The 19,479-nt window shown below is 46.6% G+C and overlaps 7 protein-coding genes across 7 annotated transcripts; 3 read left to right on the top strand and 4 right to left on the bottom strand.

Moving 5' to 3' along the window:
- Positions 1-111: 111 nt before the first annotated feature.
- Positions 112-2,108, bottom strand: F5Y00DRAFT_127039 (cross-pathway control WD-repeat protein cpc2). Its single transcript, XM_048004145.1, has 6 exons — positions 2,020-2,108; positions 1,548-1,809; positions 1,394-1,431; positions 1,197-1,323; positions 796-1,113; positions 112-573 (listed from the first exon to the last, which is right to left on the bottom strand). The coding sequence occupies exons 2-6, from the start codon at positions 1,587-1,589 to the stop codon at positions 148-150; spliced, it is 951 nt and encodes a 316-aa protein (XP_047862908.1). The 5' UTR covers positions 1,590-1,809; positions 2,020-2,108; the 3' UTR covers positions 112-147.
- Positions 2,109-2,340: 232 nt separating this feature from the next.
- On the bottom strand, positions 2,341-3,947 carry F5Y00DRAFT_127077 (uncharacterized protein). Its single transcript, XM_048004146.1, has 3 exons — positions 3,642-3,947; positions 3,202-3,588; positions 2,341-3,137 (listed from the first exon to the last, which is right to left on the bottom strand). Exons 2-3 carry the CDS (start codon positions 3,479-3,481, stop codon positions 2,476-2,478), a joined length of 942 nt encoding a protein of 313 aa, XP_047862907.1. The 5' UTR covers positions 3,482-3,588; positions 3,642-3,947; the 3' UTR covers positions 2,341-2,475.
- Positions 3,948-5,356: 1,409 nt separating this feature from the next.
- Positions 5,357-7,631, top strand: F5Y00DRAFT_242494 (outer arm dynein light chain 1). The gene has a single exon (XM_048008526.1). It carries the CDS (start codon positions 5,683-5,685, stop codon positions 7,054-7,056), a length of 1,374 nt encoding a protein of 457 aa, XP_047862906.1. The 5' UTR covers positions 5,357-5,682; the 3' UTR covers positions 7,057-7,631.
- Positions 7,632-11,738: 4,107 nt separating this feature from the next.
- F5Y00DRAFT_126982 (uncharacterized protein) lies at positions 11,739-15,198 on the top strand. The gene is made up of 3 exons (XM_048004144.1): positions 11,739-11,799; positions 11,870-12,699; positions 12,790-15,198. The coding sequence occupies exons 2-3, from the start codon at positions 11,908-11,910 to the stop codon at positions 14,827-14,829; spliced, it is 2,832 nt and encodes a 943-aa protein (XP_047862905.1). The 5' UTR covers positions 11,739-11,799; positions 11,870-11,907; the 3' UTR covers positions 14,830-15,198.
- Position 15,199: 1 nt separating this feature from the next.
- F5Y00DRAFT_126972 (uncharacterized protein) lies at positions 15,200-17,023 on the bottom strand. The gene has a single exon (XM_048004143.1). It carries the CDS (start codon positions 16,902-16,904, stop codon positions 15,564-15,566), a length of 1,341 nt encoding a protein of 446 aa, XP_047862904.1. The 5' UTR covers positions 16,905-17,023; the 3' UTR covers positions 15,200-15,563.
- A 206-nt stretch (positions 17,024-17,229) lies between these two features.
- Positions 17,230-18,513, bottom strand: F5Y00DRAFT_126955 (uncharacterized protein). The gene is made up of 2 exons (XM_048004142.1): positions 18,279-18,513; positions 17,230-18,009 (listed from the first exon to the last, which is right to left on the bottom strand). The coding sequence occupies exons 1-2, from the start codon at positions 18,348-18,350 to the stop codon at positions 17,350-17,352; spliced, it is 732 nt and encodes a 243-aa protein (XP_047862903.1). The 5' UTR covers positions 18,351-18,513; the 3' UTR covers positions 17,230-17,349.
- F5Y00DRAFT_242482 (uncharacterized protein) lies at positions 18,219-18,891 on the top strand. The gene is made up of 2 exons (XM_048008525.1): positions 18,219-18,645; positions 18,733-18,891. The coding sequence occupies exons 1-2, from the start codon at positions 18,443-18,445 to the stop codon at positions 18,824-18,826; spliced, it is 297 nt and encodes a 98-aa protein (XP_047862902.1). The 5' UTR covers positions 18,219-18,442; the 3' UTR covers positions 18,827-18,891.
- The last annotated feature ends 588 nt before the right edge of the window (positions 18,892-19,479 follow it).

The raw sequence follows: 19,479 nt of genomic DNA, 5'->3' as shown, positions 1-19,479 counted from the left end.
GCAGCAACCGAGCGGCAACGCAACGTTTCTAATGTAATTCCGTTGCCAGCCACAAGAGATTGCCATTTCCCTTAGTAAAAAGCTCAAATGACAGCCCATCCCATACGCCCAGTCAATGACCGATATCGACCCCCCGGGGAAAAGGATTTATGCTCGCGACATGACACCCCATGCTCGGATAATGTTGTCGGTGTAACCGGCGAACAGAGTCTGGCCGTCCGCGCTCCAGGCCAAGCTCACACACTCGGGCTCCCGGCTCTTCTTGCCGACCGAGGTGAACTCGGGCTTCAGCTCGTCAACCTTGCTCTTCTTCTCCAGGTCGAAGATGATGATGCTGCTGGCAGTAGCAGCGCAGAGCCAGTATCGGTTAGGGGAGAAAACGAGGGCGTGGATCTCGTCACCAGCGTTCAGAGAGTACAGGTGCTTCGACTCGTTCAAGTCCCACAGCATGGTGGTGCCGTCCTTACCACCGGAGGCGCAGAGGGATCCGTCGGGGGAGATGGTGACGGTGTTGATGTAGCCGGTGTGGCCAATGTGGTCAGTCTGGAGCTTGCAGGTAGAGAGTTCCCAAACCTAACGCGGCACGAGTTAGCAACTTTATACCAATCTCACGTTTGAGAGTAGGAAGCAAATAATAGCGAAGTGTATATCATCAGTGCAATGGTGTTAAGATGTCTCATGGCTTGTAAACAAGCTCTGAAGTAGCAAATACTTTTTAAAATGCAAAGCATCATTTGAAAGGGTTTCGCCGGTCCTTTTCTTTCGTGATAAAAACGGACATGTCGTAAAACGTACCTTGACAAGTTTGTCCCAGCTGCTGGAAACGATAACGGGGTTCTGGGGGTTGGGGCTGAAGCGGACGCAGGATACCCATTCGGTGTGGCCCTTGTCGGTGATGGTGAACTTGCAGTCACCTAGGGTGTTCCACAGCTTGATAGTTCGGTCACGAGAGCCCGAAACGATCTGTCGGTTGTCTGCGGAGAAAGAGACGGAGAGGACATCGTTGGTGTGGCCGACGAATCGTCTTGTGGTGGTGCCGGTAGCGAGTTCCCACAGTCGGAGGGTCTTGTCCCAAGAAGCGGACAGAGCGTAGGCGCCGTCGGAGGAGATAACCTGAGTACCAACCCGTCAGCAAGTTTCTCAATTATTTTTTTATCCCATCGCCCTATTTTCAGCAGGAAAGCGAAATAACATACGCAGTCGGAGACGATGTGAGAGTGGCCGTGGAGAGATCGCTTGGGGTAACCATATTGCGACTCGTCGCGAGTGAGGTTCCAGATGATCAGGGTCTTGTCACGGCTGCCGGACAACAGCATGTTGGGGCTATACGACGATAGGTAAGCTTGCGATTATTATTATTTTTAAAGGCGACATTGCAGGTGATAGATCATACTTCTCTATGGAGGTAGCCAAACTGGTGACCCAGCCATTCTATTACACCAAAATCCGTTAGCTACCGTTTGCTGTTGACGGCTTTTCGCAGATAATTGAATCCAGGAATTCAGGTGATGATGAATTAATATATTAATTCATTAAGTAGTACTTACGTGACCCTCGAGAGTGCCCTTAAGAATAAGTTGCTCGGCCATTGTGAAGGGATACTCGAATCTTTCGCGAAGTACACCTTAATATTGTTGGCGAGGAGGAGTTGTTGATGTGCTTCGCTGGATGATCGAGTGATCGAAGTGACAGTCGTCAAACTTGAAATTTTCCCCGAGAAATTTTGTGTGCGAATTTCTTAGGGTCAAATCGCTAAATTGACGGCAGGTGCTAAGGAAAACCAAAACCAGCCTTGCCGCATCAGCGGGGCTTTATCCAATCAGCATCCCAATTGGCACCCTAAATTTGGTACTAGCTATGCCAGCTGTAAATCAATCCCCTCTCACCTGGCAAGCGTGTACCCTAGGTACCTAAGGTATGTACCTAAAGGTCATGTAATTAGTTCCATGCCTCTATGCGCTTATGTACGTACACGTAACGACCTACAAGAGAATAACAAAAGGGGTTGGCTGTAAGTACCTTCTATCTCGATACTCAAACCAGAATCGAATATATCGACGACGCTTGAATTGGGTATCTTAGGTAAACAATAAAATCTGAGTTTGTATCTCCAAATCGCTAAACCCAGAAGGGCCCGGCTCTTCCTCAGTGACGACTTTCTCCTCTAGCCGTATCTCATGTATCACGCTCGCCCCTAAAGTCTAGACGTACGGGAGCGCGTGAGAACTAACATCGGCCACTTCCTCGGAGTAGTAGAGAACCGCTATATACGACTAGGACGGTCTAATAGAACTTCATCTACATAGCCGTAGAAGTAGCTCCCAAGATCACCTCGCTATTCAACAAATTAAGTCTCTAAACAATAAGCCAGTTTCACAGGGGAGCATCTTACCACCAAGGCTACGCATCATGACCGATTAATATTAAGTAGTGGCGTCCTCTTTCATCGGAGATCAACTGGTCGATATGTATTCGTCAAATCATGCCATTGAAGGGGTCAGCCTGTGGCCGTCGGCTGTTTTTAGGTATTCCCTTCCGTCCATACTTAGTACCAAAGTTAACAATCGAGCTATGGTCGGCAATATCTGGCGCACTACTCGGCGCCGGGCCGGCCTTGGGTAGCAACTCGGACATCATGTCCTCCCAATTCTGGTGTCGTTTGCGACTTAGCGGATCGCGCTGCGCAACGCTTCTGAGCTCCTTCTGTCGACTAATTCTAGCAGCTCGGTTGATTCGCCTCAGCGCTGCCTCGCCCTTCTTCGCATCTACTTCCGCCTGTAATTGCTCCTTTTCGATATCGGCCTCTTGTTCCGCAGGGGTGAATCGGTAGGTATGCGCGCTGGGGAATGCTGGGAAATTCTTTGGTATCCACGGTCGGGCTTCTTTTTCTTTCTCTCCAGACAGCTCTTCACCTAGATATGGCCGCGGCTTCTGAAGGTATTGAACGTCTTCCGTTACGGGGTCGAAGAACGATGGCGCAACGTACTCTTCCCGTACAGGATTCTTAAGATGTAGCTTTAGAGACGATAGGTCAACATCGTGACGACGAAGGATGAGCTCGAAATCTTCTGGTATAGGGTCGTTTCTTCTTGCCGCATTGGCGATACGACGAAGGTGCTCGATAAAGCCCGTGATATCTACACCGTAGTTAGAATAATAAGTTATAGGACAAGGTGGACAAGGTGTCCATTTTGCACATACACGTATCAGCCGTCTCCGTAAACCCTTCCAGAGCATCAGGAGTAGCAGCGTCGAAGCCCACGTGCTTCAGCGCTACACCGATAGAACGTCGAAGCCCATCTCTACCAAAGTCTTCGGCATTCGGACGTCTCACCACATCGTAAATCGGTCTCTCTGATAGGTCGATATCAGCTGGTGTAACAGAGCGGGAGTCGGGTTCGATAGTTCGTTGTCGCTTAGCCTCAGGCTCTTGTAAATTCTCATCGTCGGTAGGAACGGCACGTTTGAGGGAGAAATCCATGATATCAAATGAACTGTCAAGTAGGGTCTAGAATACGAATATCACTGGACTGTAGTGGCGAGTATAGAGAAGGCGAACTAGGCAAAGGGTTCGTAAAAAGCACGGATCTCCAGGCCTTAGTTTAAAGATCGGATATTCGCAGGAGTATTATGGTATGTACCTAGGTATGTATCCAATATCCTGGTGCCTCCACGCGGTTCGCCCTGGTAATGCAAAAATGGCTAGGGACGCGGGCCTTGTAGTTGTATGCAAGGTAAAACCAGACTATTAAATGTTGCTAGCGAGGTATCGCGTGTTTAATACGGAGGTGATGTCGAGTAGGTGAAGGAAATTCTGTAGTATTCAAGCTCGGCGAGCTTGACTGCCCGTCATACACCCTCCCTAAGACACCTATGGTTTCTAGTCTAGTCTCGCTGGTCTTGGTATCTAAGGAACGAACGAATGAACGTAGAGTAGCTATCGAGTCGTAAACAACAATGTTGCGAACGGGCGCGGTAACGACGGATCTCTGACCTCTCCGACCCCGAGAGATTCAGGGAACCGCAAGGGGGTATATATTGTCGGATTTAAAAATCTAAAGAGGCGATATTGAAAATATGTTGAATAGCCTCATGCGAAGCAGTGGTTAGAGAGAGATATGGACTACAAGGCTGCTTTAGTTTGAAAGTTGAAGATGCTAACGAAGGAAACAAGCTCGGACGACAGGGATCCTCCAATTCACAAGTTGCCGGCTAAAGTGGAGCCGCGACTTGCTGCTCGTGTGTTAGGTACCTAGGTACATGTCGTTAATCGGTACGTACCTAGGTATATCTGCAGTATCCATGTGGCTACAAGATCTGATTGTGGCTTGACTGTGACTAACTGCCCGTCTTAGAGATGACTAAAGAAAACCAGCATCGTGAAGGATGATGTCGTCTTTATTTGTTGCCATGATTGTGTTGAAAGTACTTAGGTACTTAATGAATTGTAAACAATAGATTACGTATATTAATTCAACCAGGCTCCTTGTATAACTACCTAATGTTCTACTTATAGATAACTACATAATAATTTGCCAATCTGATATTGAGGAATTTATAACAGTTGGCCCAATGATCTTATGCATTAATCATTAATATGTTGAAGAAGTTCAATGTTGTCTTAGGTACGTTTAATTTTCTATAGCCTACCTATGCACATAATATGATTATCAAGTACAACTTGACTTTTATTATTCATCATTCAATGTTACCGCTTAGATAAATAGATAGATACCATAGCGGAGGTTTGGGGTTTCAAGGAACGGTTCCGATTTTTATAATTATTTTACATACGGATATCATTGTAATCAGGTTAGCACATTTTATTTTATACAATGGTTCCAAAAGTATGGAATAGTTTCGTATGGCGCAACGGTTTTGCTTTAGGGCCTCTGATTAGCTCAATTTTCAAGAAAAGTGGGGCAAAAAATTGAAAAAATTGAAAAAATGGAAAGACTGACTTGACTGGGCCTCGAACCCACAGCTCCCGCGTTCGTACATTGTAGTACGTACCTTAAACCCCATAATAAGGTTTAAGGTTTGAACATTTGAGCTAATGGGACGAGGTGGCCAGTCTCATCGAATTAATTCAAAAATTCAATTGATTTTAGTCCTTATAACCTTTACTTCTAAGAAATTAAAATTTTAACTTAGAAAAAAAAATTTTAAAAATTTTTTTTTTTCACTAAGACAATTGGAACGATTATATAATACAAGTAACGATAGTATAAAATGGAATGGTTTTACGGTTAGGGAACGGTTTTAGTAAGGTAAAATTTTAAAAATAAAAATAAGCCCCACTATTATTCGGGATTTGACCAATCAGAGGCCTTAAAACCTAAAAACGTTGCTCCCCACGAAACCATTCCGTCGGTGGAACCATTCCGTGAAACCCCCCACCTCCGCTATGGTAGATAGATAGATACCTGATAGCAGTCGCCTTTCAATCAACGGTTAAATTCCTAACAATCTCCTTATTATATCCTATCTGCTTGTGCGATGCTTCGATGCTTCTATCGTCGTTTGCTAAGTACAATACGTAAAGGCTTAGCCATCTCATCCCTGTGGCGCTTCTAACATCCCAGCTCATCTATTTGGGCTTATTATTTCGTACTATAACCCTTTCTGTAAACATGATAAAAACATGATAAAATCGAATTAATAAACAACTTCAGACGCGCGATGCATCTACAGGCGAGTTCGGGTACAGAGGATGATGGGTCGCGAGGCGAGATCACCAAGTTGAAAGTAGTAAACCCCTTACATTCCTTTCCAACCAACATTTTCGACGCGGCCTGTTCGCTCCAACATCTCGACCTCTCTGGGACAGGGCTATCCAGCTTACCAGAAGACTTTGGTCGCCTAAAGAAGCTCAGGATAGCATTCTTCTCCGACTGCAACTTCACCGTCTTTCCTAAACAGCTAGCATCATGTCCCGAGCTCGAGATGGTCGCTTTTCGCGGCAACCAGATGACCAACGTACCGGAGGATTCTTTGCCTCCGAAACTTCGCTGGTTGATCCTGACCAACAATCGGATAAGCTCCCTACCTAAAAGCATCGGGCGGTGTGGACGCCTTCAAAAATGCATGCTGGCGGGAAACCAGCTGCGTTGCCTGCCGGAAGAGATGGTCGCATGTAGGAAGCTCGGCCTATTACGACTCTCTGCCAATCGCATCCAAGAACTTCCAAATTGGCTCTTTGACCTACCTGAGCTGGCTTTCCTCTCATTTGCTGGCAATCCGTGTTGCTCGTTAACCGCGACATCAAAGGATGTTCGTGACACCACTCCTTTCAGCTCTCTTCCCGAGGTCAGCTGGACAGATCTTCATGTTCACAACCTTCTAGGCGAGGGTGCTTCGGGAATTATCTCAAAGGGATTATGGAACGGGACGGGCCAGGCTCGAGAAGTAGCTATCAAGTTATTCAAGGGAGATGTTACAAGCGATGGGACGCCTGCCGATGAGATGCTGGCGTGCATCACGGCGGGATCCCACGCTAATCTCATAGATCCTCTGGGGAAGATTACTGATCACCCCGATAAGGAAGGGCTTGTCATGCAACTTGTCACAGCGCAATACGGAACCCTAGGGCTCCCGCCGTCCTTGCAGAGTTGCACAAGGGACTGTTTTTCGCAGGAGATCAGTTTAACCACACGGCAGGGCTTGCGAATCCTTCAGGGCGTTGCTGCCGCAGCGGAACACCTGCACAGCCGAGGCGTCGCACACGGCGATATATACGCGCATAACGTGCTCTACGACGAAAGGGGGCACGCGCTCTTGGGCGACTTCGGCGCAGCATCTATCTACGGTAATTTAAATAATTTAGACCACAAGAAAATCGAGCAAGTCGAAGCGCTTGCCTTCGCCCACCTGATCGAAGACGTCTGGCGAATCATCAGGCCCAACTTCGACGAGCAAGAGTTGCGAGTCGGTGTGCTGCTCGCGGCTCTGCATCGTGAGTGTTCGGATCCAACCGGAGTCAAGCGGCCAAATTTTAGTGAGATCACTCGGCAGTTAAGTGCCATAAATCAACATCTGGCGGCTGCTACAGTATGAGGTTGTAATCACAAATGTTACGGCGGGCGAAGTGACGAGCGTGTTCGGTTGGGTCTTGACGATCCGAAGGCCGCAAATCAGGCTCTGAAGACCAAAGATTCGCTCAACTCAAGCTGACGAATGATGAGAAAGTTGGCCACGGGATGAGAATTTCCATCTGTCAATCCATTTTTTTTTAAATTCCTTCCTTTGTGCCGCTACACGATGTTATGCATACGGCAGGGGTAGGTAGGTAAGTAAGTGATGTTAGGACAAGGAATATAATTCTTCTAGAATAAAAAAAATGCGGTTAGGGGCAAAAAGGAAACCCAACGAGCGAGGGCCCAATGAGAGTCAGGGGAAATGGAAGAGGTCGGATAGATATTGCTAGAATCAGTCATACATAGACAGACGATAGACTAGAAGGGAAGCTAAAGATCCGATAGGTATGAAAAGTCATGTCCTCAATACGACCCCCCAGGAGTTACCTGATATCGGATCAGTAAGGCCAGCGCCTCTCGGAATCGGAGACGGTATACTAAAATCCTAACGTCGGTTGTAGGTTGAAAATTGGATTCTTAAAGAATTATACCTAGTGGTAGATGATTCGGATGGTTGCTACGTGTTGTCTACTATGGATAGACGGCATAATAAACGTGACATGGGGAGTCGACCAACCGCTTCTCACATGCCCAGTTACAGGCATGCGTAAATTGCACTTACTCGGCCGAATCGTCATCGTCGTAACTTCATTTCGACATTGGCCCGTCCTTTTTAATTTTTTCTTCTTTTCTTTTTTCAGCTCCGTAAACTCACCTCCCGCTTTGAGACATGGCCCGTTCCTCCCGCACCGGGAATATGTAGGGAGTTACGGAACAGCCCGCTCGTACATTCGTAGTATAATGTATACCTATATTGTACATTGGTTGCTTTTTCTTTTTTTCTTGCACTCTTATATGACAAGGACTCGCCATCTAATTTCGTATCTCGCTCGGAAGTTTCCCACCCCGGCTCGACACAAACAGTTCCGACACGCGGCCCTCGGGGAAGACCCGAAAGAATATGTACGTTTATGTATGTATATGCAGTAGTGAATGCTTGTTATATGTACGTCTACGTATCCGTCTGTATGTAGAAGCAGGAGGCCGTTTGGGGTTGTATCGACTGCATGTACCTACAGTTGTCAGTGCGATCGAGGTAACACCTACAACGGTCTTCTTCCTCGCTGCCTCGTTCACCAACCTATGAATTAACCTTTGAATTAAAAAGACGGCTGCAATAATAAACATCTTACGTGTGACTCGCTGACAGTTCGTCCCCCCCCTCCGCCCCGCCCCCGAAGTGCCTGGCTAAACACCCGCGAGAATTTGGCCATGACTCGTCAGGGCAATAAGATCCCCATCGTTCCCGTCGTTCCCGTAGGATTCGCACGGCCAGCTTTATCGTACACCCTTCGCATATAGAAGAAAACAGATCCTTGCTACCTTCTAGAAGTCATACCTACGGGGAAATGCGGACCCGTAGATTTAACTCGATCGTAAGGGTGTCTACCTAACTTATCCAAAACCGAGCGAGAGAACAGGGAGAGTAAATCTCATATATCTAAGAAAACACGGGCAGGCAAAGCTACATACATAGTAGTCGCGAGAAGACAGGGCATCGGCGTGGGGTTGAACTGGGGAACGATCCACACCCTGCATGGTTCCCTTTTACACGCCTTAGCATGTTAATATGTAGTATTTTGCCTACGGCCCTACGTCAGGTAAAAGATGAGCTACATAAGTAGTTAGCAGATAGGGCGGCCAATGACGATGGAGAATTGTAGTTGGAGATGGGCAAATATCATGAAGTTTCACCCACGTGAACGTCATCTTCTTTTCTTCTTCTTATTAATCGAGGCACGGTTGTCCTTGCGAGCGGTTAAATATTATATTGTACTGTACGGAATACCAAATGTATCACGTCGTACCTAGTGTAGCCATCGACAGGGCAATCAACCTACCTATCTATGGCCCGGGATGAAAATACTACCAGATAGGAAACGAATCGTTGCCATGTATGTGCGTCTGTCTATGTATATGGTCACCTATACATAGCGAGGCGTGAGACTATCCAGAGGGATCGTCAGGAGCTACACACCTTTACACCTACGCACCTCGTCACCTACAGGACTTGCGCAAGGGGCGGTCAGCACGAGACCGGATTCCTATTATTCTGCTTATTTGCCTCGCCATCGATCCATGACGGATGTTCGTGTCAAATTGGATCTGGCATGTAAAACAGCACATGATTAATGCCTCACGCATAGCGCTGTGACTACGGGGACATACATACATACATGCGCGACCAAGCCAATTAGGATAACCATGGGCCTAGTTATATGGCCTCGAATGGGGAATATAAATATATATGGGCGTGTATGGGCTTGTATGGGCGTGTATGGGTATGTATGCAGCAAGGTAAATCAGCAAGGCAAATTAGATGCTCGCTTCTGATTTGGCATGCGGCATTGTAGATCGCGGCAGGTATCGTAGCGACTTATTCTGCGTCTATATGCTGCTATCCGCACCGGAGAGGATTAGATCAGAGCATTATAGTCTGATCAACAAGCCGAATCGAGTCAAGCTCAAACGAAGGGGACGAAGTGCATCCGCTCGGTGGATATCTCAATCATCTCAATCATCTCAGTCATAGCGGGGAATTTCGTCAACAGGGTTTCTCTTATGTACATAGTGTAGCAGGGCTCGGCAAGGGACAAGGGAATCCTGTCAAGGCTTGCCAGGTCTTGTAAGCCTTCGATGAGAAGGTCTAGAACAGATTGGCGGAATCACGTTGGCCTTCGGATCTGCCGCAATAGATTTAGCTTCGCAGATCCGCATTGACCTCCCCGTCAGATTTAGCAGACTACCGGCCCGAGCGTACATATTTGACACATTTTGAATACGTGTTTGTGTATAGAGATAGTTATGTATTCCGTAGTTAAGAAAGAGATAAAATGAATTACGTCGTATTAAAAGATGAATGATGTAAATAGGTCCCTAGGTAGGTAGGTACTTAAATACCGTACCCAGGTACTTTAGGTACCTAAATTAAATATTCAAGGTGATACGGCGTTGAATGTTTCGGCTGTGGTATAATGTATCTTCTCCAATATTATAAAGCATTGTCTTGAAGAACAAAATTGGGGGTTAAAAGAAGAAGAAGAATAAGAAGAAGAAAAGAAGTATATAGGTACATAGACGACATATTGGTGGGGTACCTAAAGAGAAAAAATAAAAATAAAAGGTGCCTCAAGCTGCGTCCACCGTTGCAGGCGCCTGTTACCTACAAATCAGTGGATCACCGTGACCACTAAATTGACCACTAAACTCCAGTAGATAAGCCTACAGGTAGGTACTATATGTACTATATCTTGGTCGCATCACCACTAAAAAATAGAATTGAAAGAGGTAGGTACAGGACGGATTAGATGGAGCAATATAGATGGGGGTCTCGCCTCGAGCTTCCCCCCAATAGCTCTAGTTTGCCATGTGGTTTTTTTTTTTTTTTTTTTTTTTTTTTTTTTTTTTTAAACGCAGCAGCACTTTGATATATTATGTACATGTACACCTATCTGGATACGAAGATCCCGAGGAAGGAAAAGAAAAGAAAAAAGGTATAACTAAGAGCATTAAAAATATTTGAAAAAAGGAACGAACATGGACAAATGGAGTAAACGTCACTCAATCTAATCCCGTAGGCATTCTCTTTTTGGTTTATTTTATTTTATTTTATTTTTATTCTTATTTCTTTTTTCTTTTTTTCCTCGTCTCACACCCCTCCAACTCCCCCCCCCCATCTCCAATCCCCCCCTCCCCCTGTCAACTTCTTCTCTCCCCCCCCATTTTCGCTTTCATTCCCCGAACGGAAGAATAAAAAAGAAAGGAAATTTTACTACTATTACATACCAGGTATACAGCAATATGTCGAGCTGTTATTAGATGACTGCACATGCATGCAGATGCTATTCATCGTCATATTAGGACAGGACCGTTTATAGCAAAACCCTTGCCCCCATCTTTGCATCCATACTATCCATACCACTATCCATACCCTCTATTCATACCCTCTCTATCCATATCCTCTATCCATACTTCCTAATTTGATCTTTCCATTTATGGTCTTGGTCTCTTAATCTTCGTGACTTGTGACCAACCTTTATTCTGTCTGACTCTTCGTCGATACATTTAATAACTCGGCCAAGAGTACCTAACGCAAGTTATACATGTCATATCTTCTTTACTTTCGTATTCACATTTAACTACTAGCCCTTATCTTCACATTTTGAATCCATCTTTTATGTCCTAGCGTTATATATAATACCGTCAACGCGAATTCTCACCTGACCTGACCTCGGCTCCTTTATTCCTCTTTAACGATTATACTATATCGGTCTTCTCGTTATCTCGGTCCGCTCCCGATCTTCAAGTATAGTGTATTCATCTACTTGGATCCTGGTCTGGTTTATTGGTGGATTGGCCTTCCTTGGCTTTTCCCTTGGCGGTCCAACTATATTCGTCCGGACGAGGATTGCCAAGCCTATTCTACAGCCCCGGTGATACATATATCCCAGTATAGGTAGACTCTACTTTATATCACGCCCTTCGCCGTCAACCTCGAGTCTTCCGACAATGAGGCTGCTATTTCCGAGCATGTCGTAACAGTTGATATACCCTTTAAGAAAAAATAAAAAACAAAAAACAAAAAAATAAAAAATAGAATAAAGTAAGTTAGCTACCTAACCGACTAACCTAACTACTTTATATATCACGGTTCTAACCAATATCCGTCTTAGAAGTTCTTTAGACATTGCAAGCGAGTTTCTTGATAAACATGTTTCCTATAGACAGGAGTCTTCTCCCGTCTCTGACTACCCGCAGAGCGTTGATCGTGCTTGACCCCCAGAATGATTTTCTGGCTGAGGATGGCGCCCTACCTATCAAGATGCCTTCGGATCTCCCAGAGCGGATAGCAAGCTTGGCGACGTCGCTACGAGCAGGAGGTGACGACATCATCTGGGTATGTAGCAGATTCGAGAAATCGCGGCCTTCTCAGGAAGAACAAATTCTTATATCGGATCGGCCGAGCCACTCCCAATCCCCAGATCCTCCGCGGGGTCGGCGGCGGCCAACACCACCACAGACGAATCAACAGGCCGAGTCCCCCGAGGCGTTTCTAACCCAGGAATCTCCAAACCTACCGAAATGCGTCCGACCAGGCTCTTCCGGGGTGGAGATGCACCCAATCATAAAAGGGGCTGTCGGACCTAGGGATTTTTCAGTCGTGAAGACTTATTACTCGGCTTTCAGGTCAGAACAGCTACTTCGCTTACTGCGTATGAGGCTTGTCACAGAGCTTTTTATTTGCGGATCTATGACTAATATTAGCGTTATGGCTACCGCCGTCGACGCTGCGAGCCATGGATACACGATCACGATAGTCGATGATTGCTGCGGCTATAACAACATAATGCAACACCGTAATTCCATCAAGCAGATTTCGAAAACTACGGGCTGCGATGTTTTATTCTCGGCCAACATCGTGGCGTCTCTTAAGCCCAAGTCGAAGCCGTCGAGAAGGCCAGGTGATAGACCGGCAACTTCTCCAGCCGGCGGATACTCTACAGTACGTCGTGCCGGGGAAGAGGATGATGCTGCTGCGTCCTCAGCCTCAGATTTATTACCCTCATTTGAGAACCTGTCGCTAAATTCTCAGCGCGCAGCCGATATTCCCCGTGTCAAATCACCCACGAAACATCCAACGCCATCGGTTCAGCCCTTGGTGAAATCAACAAAGCCAACAGCGGAGAGTATTCGAAAGTCACGTGCTAGTTCATCGGTTCCGGCCGCGAGTCAAGTCGAATCGAAGCCACGGCACCAAAAAGCGGATGACAATGACTCACAAAAAGGTAGTCATAGCAATAAAAATAGTGATAATGCGCAAGTCTTACTACAGGACAAAGCACAACCACCAACTCAGGGTAAAACCATTGTCTCTCAGCAAACTTTAGAGAAAACACAACAACCAGACAAAAAGGAAGAACAGAGTGTTTCCGATTCAGTCGGATTAAAAAGCGACAAATCCAAACCGTCAGCGGAAGAGAGTGACCCTAAATCTTCTTTAGAAAATAAAACAGAATCATCAGGGACTGTGAGTGAGACACTAAACGAGAAGCACCCAGAACGGATCCAAGGTCCGTCGGAGATTTCGAGCATTGAAGTTGACGATAGTAGAAGAATGGCGCCTGGAGACCAGCCAAAACTAAGGGAGGGCGAGCCTCTATGTGAGGGTGATACTAAGGTTGTCTACGACGTATTACCACACCCCTTATCTGAGAATATCTTCGAAAGGGTAAGAGACGAGGTGCAATGGCAGCGCATGTCTCACCAGGGCGGCGAGGTGCCAAGACTCGTCGCCGTCCAAGGACAAGTGGATGAGGATGGCAGCATGCCTATTTACCGTCATCCATCAGACGAGTCGCCTCCGTTGCTACCATTCTCCCCCGCAGTGCTCGAGATTAAAGAGGTAGTCGAAAAACAATTGGGACATCCTCTAAACCACGTCCTTATACAGTTTTACCGTGACGGTAGCGACTATATCTCAGAACATAGCGACAAAACGCTGGATATTTCCAAGGGCAGCTTTATCGCTAATGTTAGCCTGGGTGCTGAACGGACTATGACGCTACGGACAAAGCGACAACCGAGAAATGATGATGATTCGGTGGATGCGGACCCTTTGCCTACGATAAAACGTCAAGTCCAACGAGCATGTCTACCTCACAATTCGCTTTTTCAGATGGGATTGCAGACAAATATGCGATGGCTCCATGGCATTCGACAAGACAAGAGGATTAACCGCGAAAAATCAGATGCGGAGCTGGCCTACGACGGTGGTCGTATTTCGTTGACGTTCAGAAGGATAGGGACCTTCTTGGACCGTGAAAACAAGCTGATATGGGGACAAGGGGCTACATCAAAGACGAGAGAGGGCGCGAAAAATGTGATCAATGGACAAACGCCTGAGGCTATTAAAATGCTGCAAAGTTTCGGTCGGGAAAACCAGTCGACAGAATTCAACTGGGAGGAACATTATGGCATAGGATTTGACGTTTTGCACATCTCCACCGCACCTCGACTATTCCTGTCATCGGATCCAGTCGTTAATATGAGTATTCAACTGATGCTAGCCGAGTATGGAGTTAGCTATGCGAGAGGTAGCATGTCGCCAGTCTTGAAGTGGAAGAATAGATGGCTTGCCAATGACCCCTTCGCCATTCCTAAGGACCTCCGTATCAAGTTTGTCGATAATGATTTTCCAAAGACGACTATTGAGGGTGAGAGCCCAATCATGTTGTATCTCGAATGCTCTTACGGCCCTAGGCCTAGAAGTATCCCGCCCAGGGATTTTGAGAAAGAGGGCACTCGCTTTCTGCAAGGGATTGCCTTGTTAAGAAAGCACAAAACACTGAAGTCCGAATTGAGTACATGGGAGAATTACGCAGCCGAAGGCAACGATTTCATCGCGGGACCTACTATGACCCCGGCCGACTTTGCGTTTTGGCCTGTCCTTCACGATATAATCAGGGTTCAAGGCCAAGATCTATTTGGACAAGATGAAGCCGAGTTCGAGAATTTGAAAAAGTACTACGAGCGTATCGAGGCGCGAGACTCAGTCCAAAAGGTAATAGCTGTGTGTGCGACCCGCCCGTCGAAGGAATCTACTGGTGCTCCCGACGCCACAGTATCGACGTAGGTTTCCGTGCCTGGTTTCGCTAAGTAGATCGCAATGCCATCACAGAATTGGAGAACCAGGATGAATAGATATCTTGGATAACTAACGCTTATAAGCCCTCTACTTCATATCAAAGGAGAGGCGCTCACATTTAGCGTAGCATCGTATGGGCGCATGGATAGCTTGCCTTCTGGCTTTTTCCACGGCGAGAAGTAGATGGAGATGGGATAGGATGGACAGGCAAATCTACGAAGAAGACTTACCGAGATGTAAAATAAGAAACTAATCTACCAAACTATGTATTGTCGTGAACTACCTAGTTCGCACTAGATGTCAGAATAAGACACCTATAAATATCACTTGTATAAATGTATTCAAAATATTACTTCGATTTAATCTGATAGTTTAGCTGTATCGAAGATTTCCTTCATCTCTCTTCCCCCCTTTCTTCTTGCACCGAATTATATCTAGGTACTTTACGTAGCTAGACAATTCAAATAACCCTTAAAACACCCACGTTTTTATACGCGTCCTTACAAATACAGCCTCTCGGCATCTAGCCGTGATTAAGCCAATGGATGGTATTTCCCTACCCCCCTTATATGCCCTGCCAAACCGCAACCTACGGTATATAAGTTACATACCGGAAACCTTCAAACCTGCCGATTATTTGAGGCAAGATATTACAAACATTAAATATTGATACTCCCACTATTGGGATCCTAGCTTTGTATGGGAATGAGAAACACAGTTATTCATTGATACCGGTTGGGCGTACCAGCAGGATTAACACCCACACCGATAGGAACACCGGTAACGGCACCCCCGTTTGGGTTCCCATTGCCTCCGCCCTCCCCGGTATTCTCCTGCAATATAATTGTAGGCCTCCGCGCGACGACATCGAACACAGTCTGGCTCTGCTGCGCATCACTGCCTGGCATATCGGCATCGCTCATACTAAGAGCGCGCAAGATATGCCGATCGATCTGGGCTAGATCCGGGTCTGCGAATTGCCCCTTGAGGTAATCGGCGACCTGTCGAGCGGGCATAGCAGCAGCACGCGCCAGTCTTGCGATAGCTGTCCGTATCCCGGCGTTATTCTCGCGCTGCCATCGTCTATACGATGCGATTGTGTGCATCTGATCCGGGGGCGTGACGGGGTGGTTATGGTTCGGTTCCACTATATCAATGAACCATAGATCACCTTCCCGCCTCAATCGTCGCACCACGGCTTTCCACCCACACCCGCACTTCTTGCTCTCGCGCCGCCGTTCCCCCGTGCTCTGCGATACGAAGTCAGACCCGCCACGGTCGCACGCAAAGTCCTTACGAATGACGTCGCCGTCAGGGTCGTAACGTCCCGAGGGCAGCTTCTCCTTGATGGTGCGCTTTTGCGATACACCGTACCCGGATGTGAAGACGTGGAGTTGGAGGGAGAAGACAGCATCTTCAGCCGTGTTGTAGGGTCCTTTGTTTAAGGGGTGCGGCGAATGGACTTGGGGAGGCGGCGGCTGTTGAGGCGGTGTAAGGTTGTTAGAGGCTCGCTGGTCGAGGTAGTCGCGCTCTAATTGCGATTTGGGCGGCCGGCCTACGCGACGACGTTTGCGCTGGGGCGGACCGAAGGATGTGGGATCTGCGTTGCTGGTGGCGCTATGGTTTACCACGGGTGTAGTTGATAATGGCGTAGCATCAGGGCTAGAGTCGGAATCGACGGTGGTGTTGATATTATGTTGCTGTTGTTGTGGTTGTGTGACGATGTTGGTCGTAGATGGTAAAGTTGGTGGATGTTGGTACGTCGGTGCAACAATTGGTGGTGTATGAGTGGGAGCGGGTCGATGTAAATGATGTTGCTGCTGTTGCTGTTGTTGTTGCTGGTGGTGACGAGATTGAAGTTGAGGTTGGGGTTGAGGTTGAGGTTGGGGTTGAGGTTGTGAATGGGGATGTGAGTTTGGACGGTGTTGGTGTTGAGATTGATGTTGCGACTGTTGATGTTGCGGCTGTCGATGTTGTTGCTGTTGGTGTTCGGGAATAACGGCAAAGGACAACTGGTTATATTGCTGGAGCCCACCAATGGAGCTGTATTGCGACGACGCCATGTCTTTATTACATTTGATAGTTATATGTTATATGAATATGTTGACTGTATCGGCTTATTAAACTAGACTGTTTGTATATGGGAAGCAGAAGGATTCGCAGACCGTTGGTGTAAAGAAAGAGAATCGAGTTGGAGCTCGGCTGAAGTGCTGAAGTGACGCTACTCCCCTAATTAAGTTTAGTCTAACCTGATATGGGGTCAACCCCACTAGGCTGCTAGGTCGCACATATGAGATCTGATATGCAATAACCCTTGTTTTTCTTATTTAGACGGTGTTATATCTATGTAGGTATGTATTGATGTTTCAATTATTAACAGTCCAGCATTTTAGATACTTATTGCCATGATATACCTACACCATATACACCATGATATACACAATGATAGTATAGCTCGTCATAAGATATTAATTAAATATAATAAATACACTAATATAATTCAAACATCTAATAACCCCTCCATACATAACTCCCAACCCTCGAACCCGCAACCCATCCCGCATCATCAACAACCTCTTGCCTCTTATTTCTATCTCGTAGTGCTTCTTCGACGCTAACACCAGCCGGAAACCCGGCTACCTCCTCCCGCTCCACCCTCAGCCAGCCCTTCCATCCCGCATTCACATCTCCCTTTACACTTACACCGCTTCCCCCGCCGATCACCACCGTGCCCCACCACTCGCGAGCCCGGCTACCGTGAGCCCCGTAAAGCATCCACTCACCCGCTGCCGCTACCGCCGCCTGCACTTGGTCTTGCCCCCGTGCCGGCCGGTACACGTATACATGGCGCAGATCAGGCAGTTGTGCTGGATAGCTGCTATTGCCAGTATTTTTTGAGGGGTTAGAAGAGATGAGGCGGGTTATATCAAAACGGCTCTCGGCATCGATGACGACCACTGTGTAGTTATGCGGTTCAGCAATAAGGGTTGATAACAAGTGGTATAGGAGCGGGAGATAGCGCCCGCTCACCGAGAGGACGGGCGGCGGCGCGGATTGTGTTGCCTTGTGATAGCGAGCTGCGATATTGGCGAGGGCCGGGATGGGAATATCTGGACGGACATTATTAGAGGGACCGCCTGTAAGATTGATACGAAGGGAGTCGAGGAGCTAGAATGAGTAAGTTAGTTATAAAATATAAAATAATCTTTCCGAAGGAATATTGCGCTTAATAATACTAATAAAATAATGTGTCGAGCCTCATGGTAACAAAAACGACTCAAAAAGAGGGATGAGAGTAAGAATAACTAAAGAATAAAAGTGATGATAAGATAAGACTCAATTGAATCTCTGAACATGAATCATCCATCTTTCAATCCTCTAGTTATACATTTATACACATCACGAAAAAAATAAAAAATAAAAGCGTGCGTACATACCTCTTCTAAACTCCCCTCTTCGACTTCGCCTAGCAATCGAGCACCAACGTGTTTCGTCGTCGCAGAATCCATCCTCTTAATCCAACTTATCCGTTCCACATCACATCACATCTCACATCACAAGTCCCAGCAGCAGCAATCTACAAGAGAAGAGAAGAGAAGCGATGGCGCCCCCTTGCCGCGTCTTCCCAGTCTCGCAGCTCGAATCCGAGATCCAAGCTACGGACGGCCGCGTGCGCAAAGGCGGCCGGATCGACTTGTCCGCCTGCGAACTCTTCTCGATGGTCCAGTACGAGTGCCAGATCGACCGACCCGAGGTATCGAATAGTCCCGTTCGGTGCTGGCCCGTGCAGCGATGGTTCCGCCGGTGAGTTTGATTTTGATTTGTATTTTTTTATTTATATTAGTATACTGTTATGGCTAGATGAACTGATTATTTGTTTGTCCGGTTTAGTTGTCAGGATAAGAAGGGGAGTTTTATGGTTGAGACTACGGTTTGGGAGGGGATGAAGAAAGATGAGAGAGTCTCGGTGGGGGGCGGCACGTAGTTTGATAAAACCATTGACTTTAAGAAATGAAATAGAAATGAAGTGGTTAAGCCATAGTAAATACCTCTTGAGCATTCTTGTGATATAACGATTCGTAAATGTGTTAATATTTGCCAATCAATTCCTATTCTATTCTCTATTCTAAACGAATAAAATCATAGTTATTAGGAATCCTTTTTCTCAAACAGTTATATCTAATTACAGGCATAAATTCATAAAAGCTAATACAGTAACTATCTCATATACGATTCTCAGTCTAAGGGAAAACCTACTTTCATCACAGCATGTCCCGTATTACGACAATCTCATATACCTATTAGTTACTATCACTCATCTGCAAGTTTTCATTAGGTACTTTATGTATAATTACGACTACGTCATACTCATAGCCATACGAACAACCAGTAAACAACCAGTACATATTTACGTAGCACGCTTGCTAAAACTAACCATCAGATCGTATTGTACGGACCAACGGATAGGGAGAATGCTCAAGGGAGCCTGAATTTGCCGGGCGGGTACTCGTTCGTATAATACAGTCGGCCGTCCCCAGCCTTCGAAGGATAACCACCCCCCATAGCATTCCCCAACCACAAAATAGAAAATTCGTTCTCGTCTAGTATTTCGCGTCCTCTTCCCTTCTTCCTCTTCGC

This window comes from Daldinia vernicosa, assembly GCF_022497035.1.
Source record: "Daldinia vernicosa strain CBS 139.73 unplaced genomic scaffold F5Y00scaffold_38, whole genome shotgun sequence".
NCBI lineage: Eukaryota > Fungi > Ascomycota > Sordariomycetes > Xylariales > Hypoxylaceae > Daldinia > Daldinia vernicosa.
The sequence above is the reverse complement of the archived record's forward strand: the minus strand, read 5'-3'. Positions and strand labels throughout refer to the sequence as shown.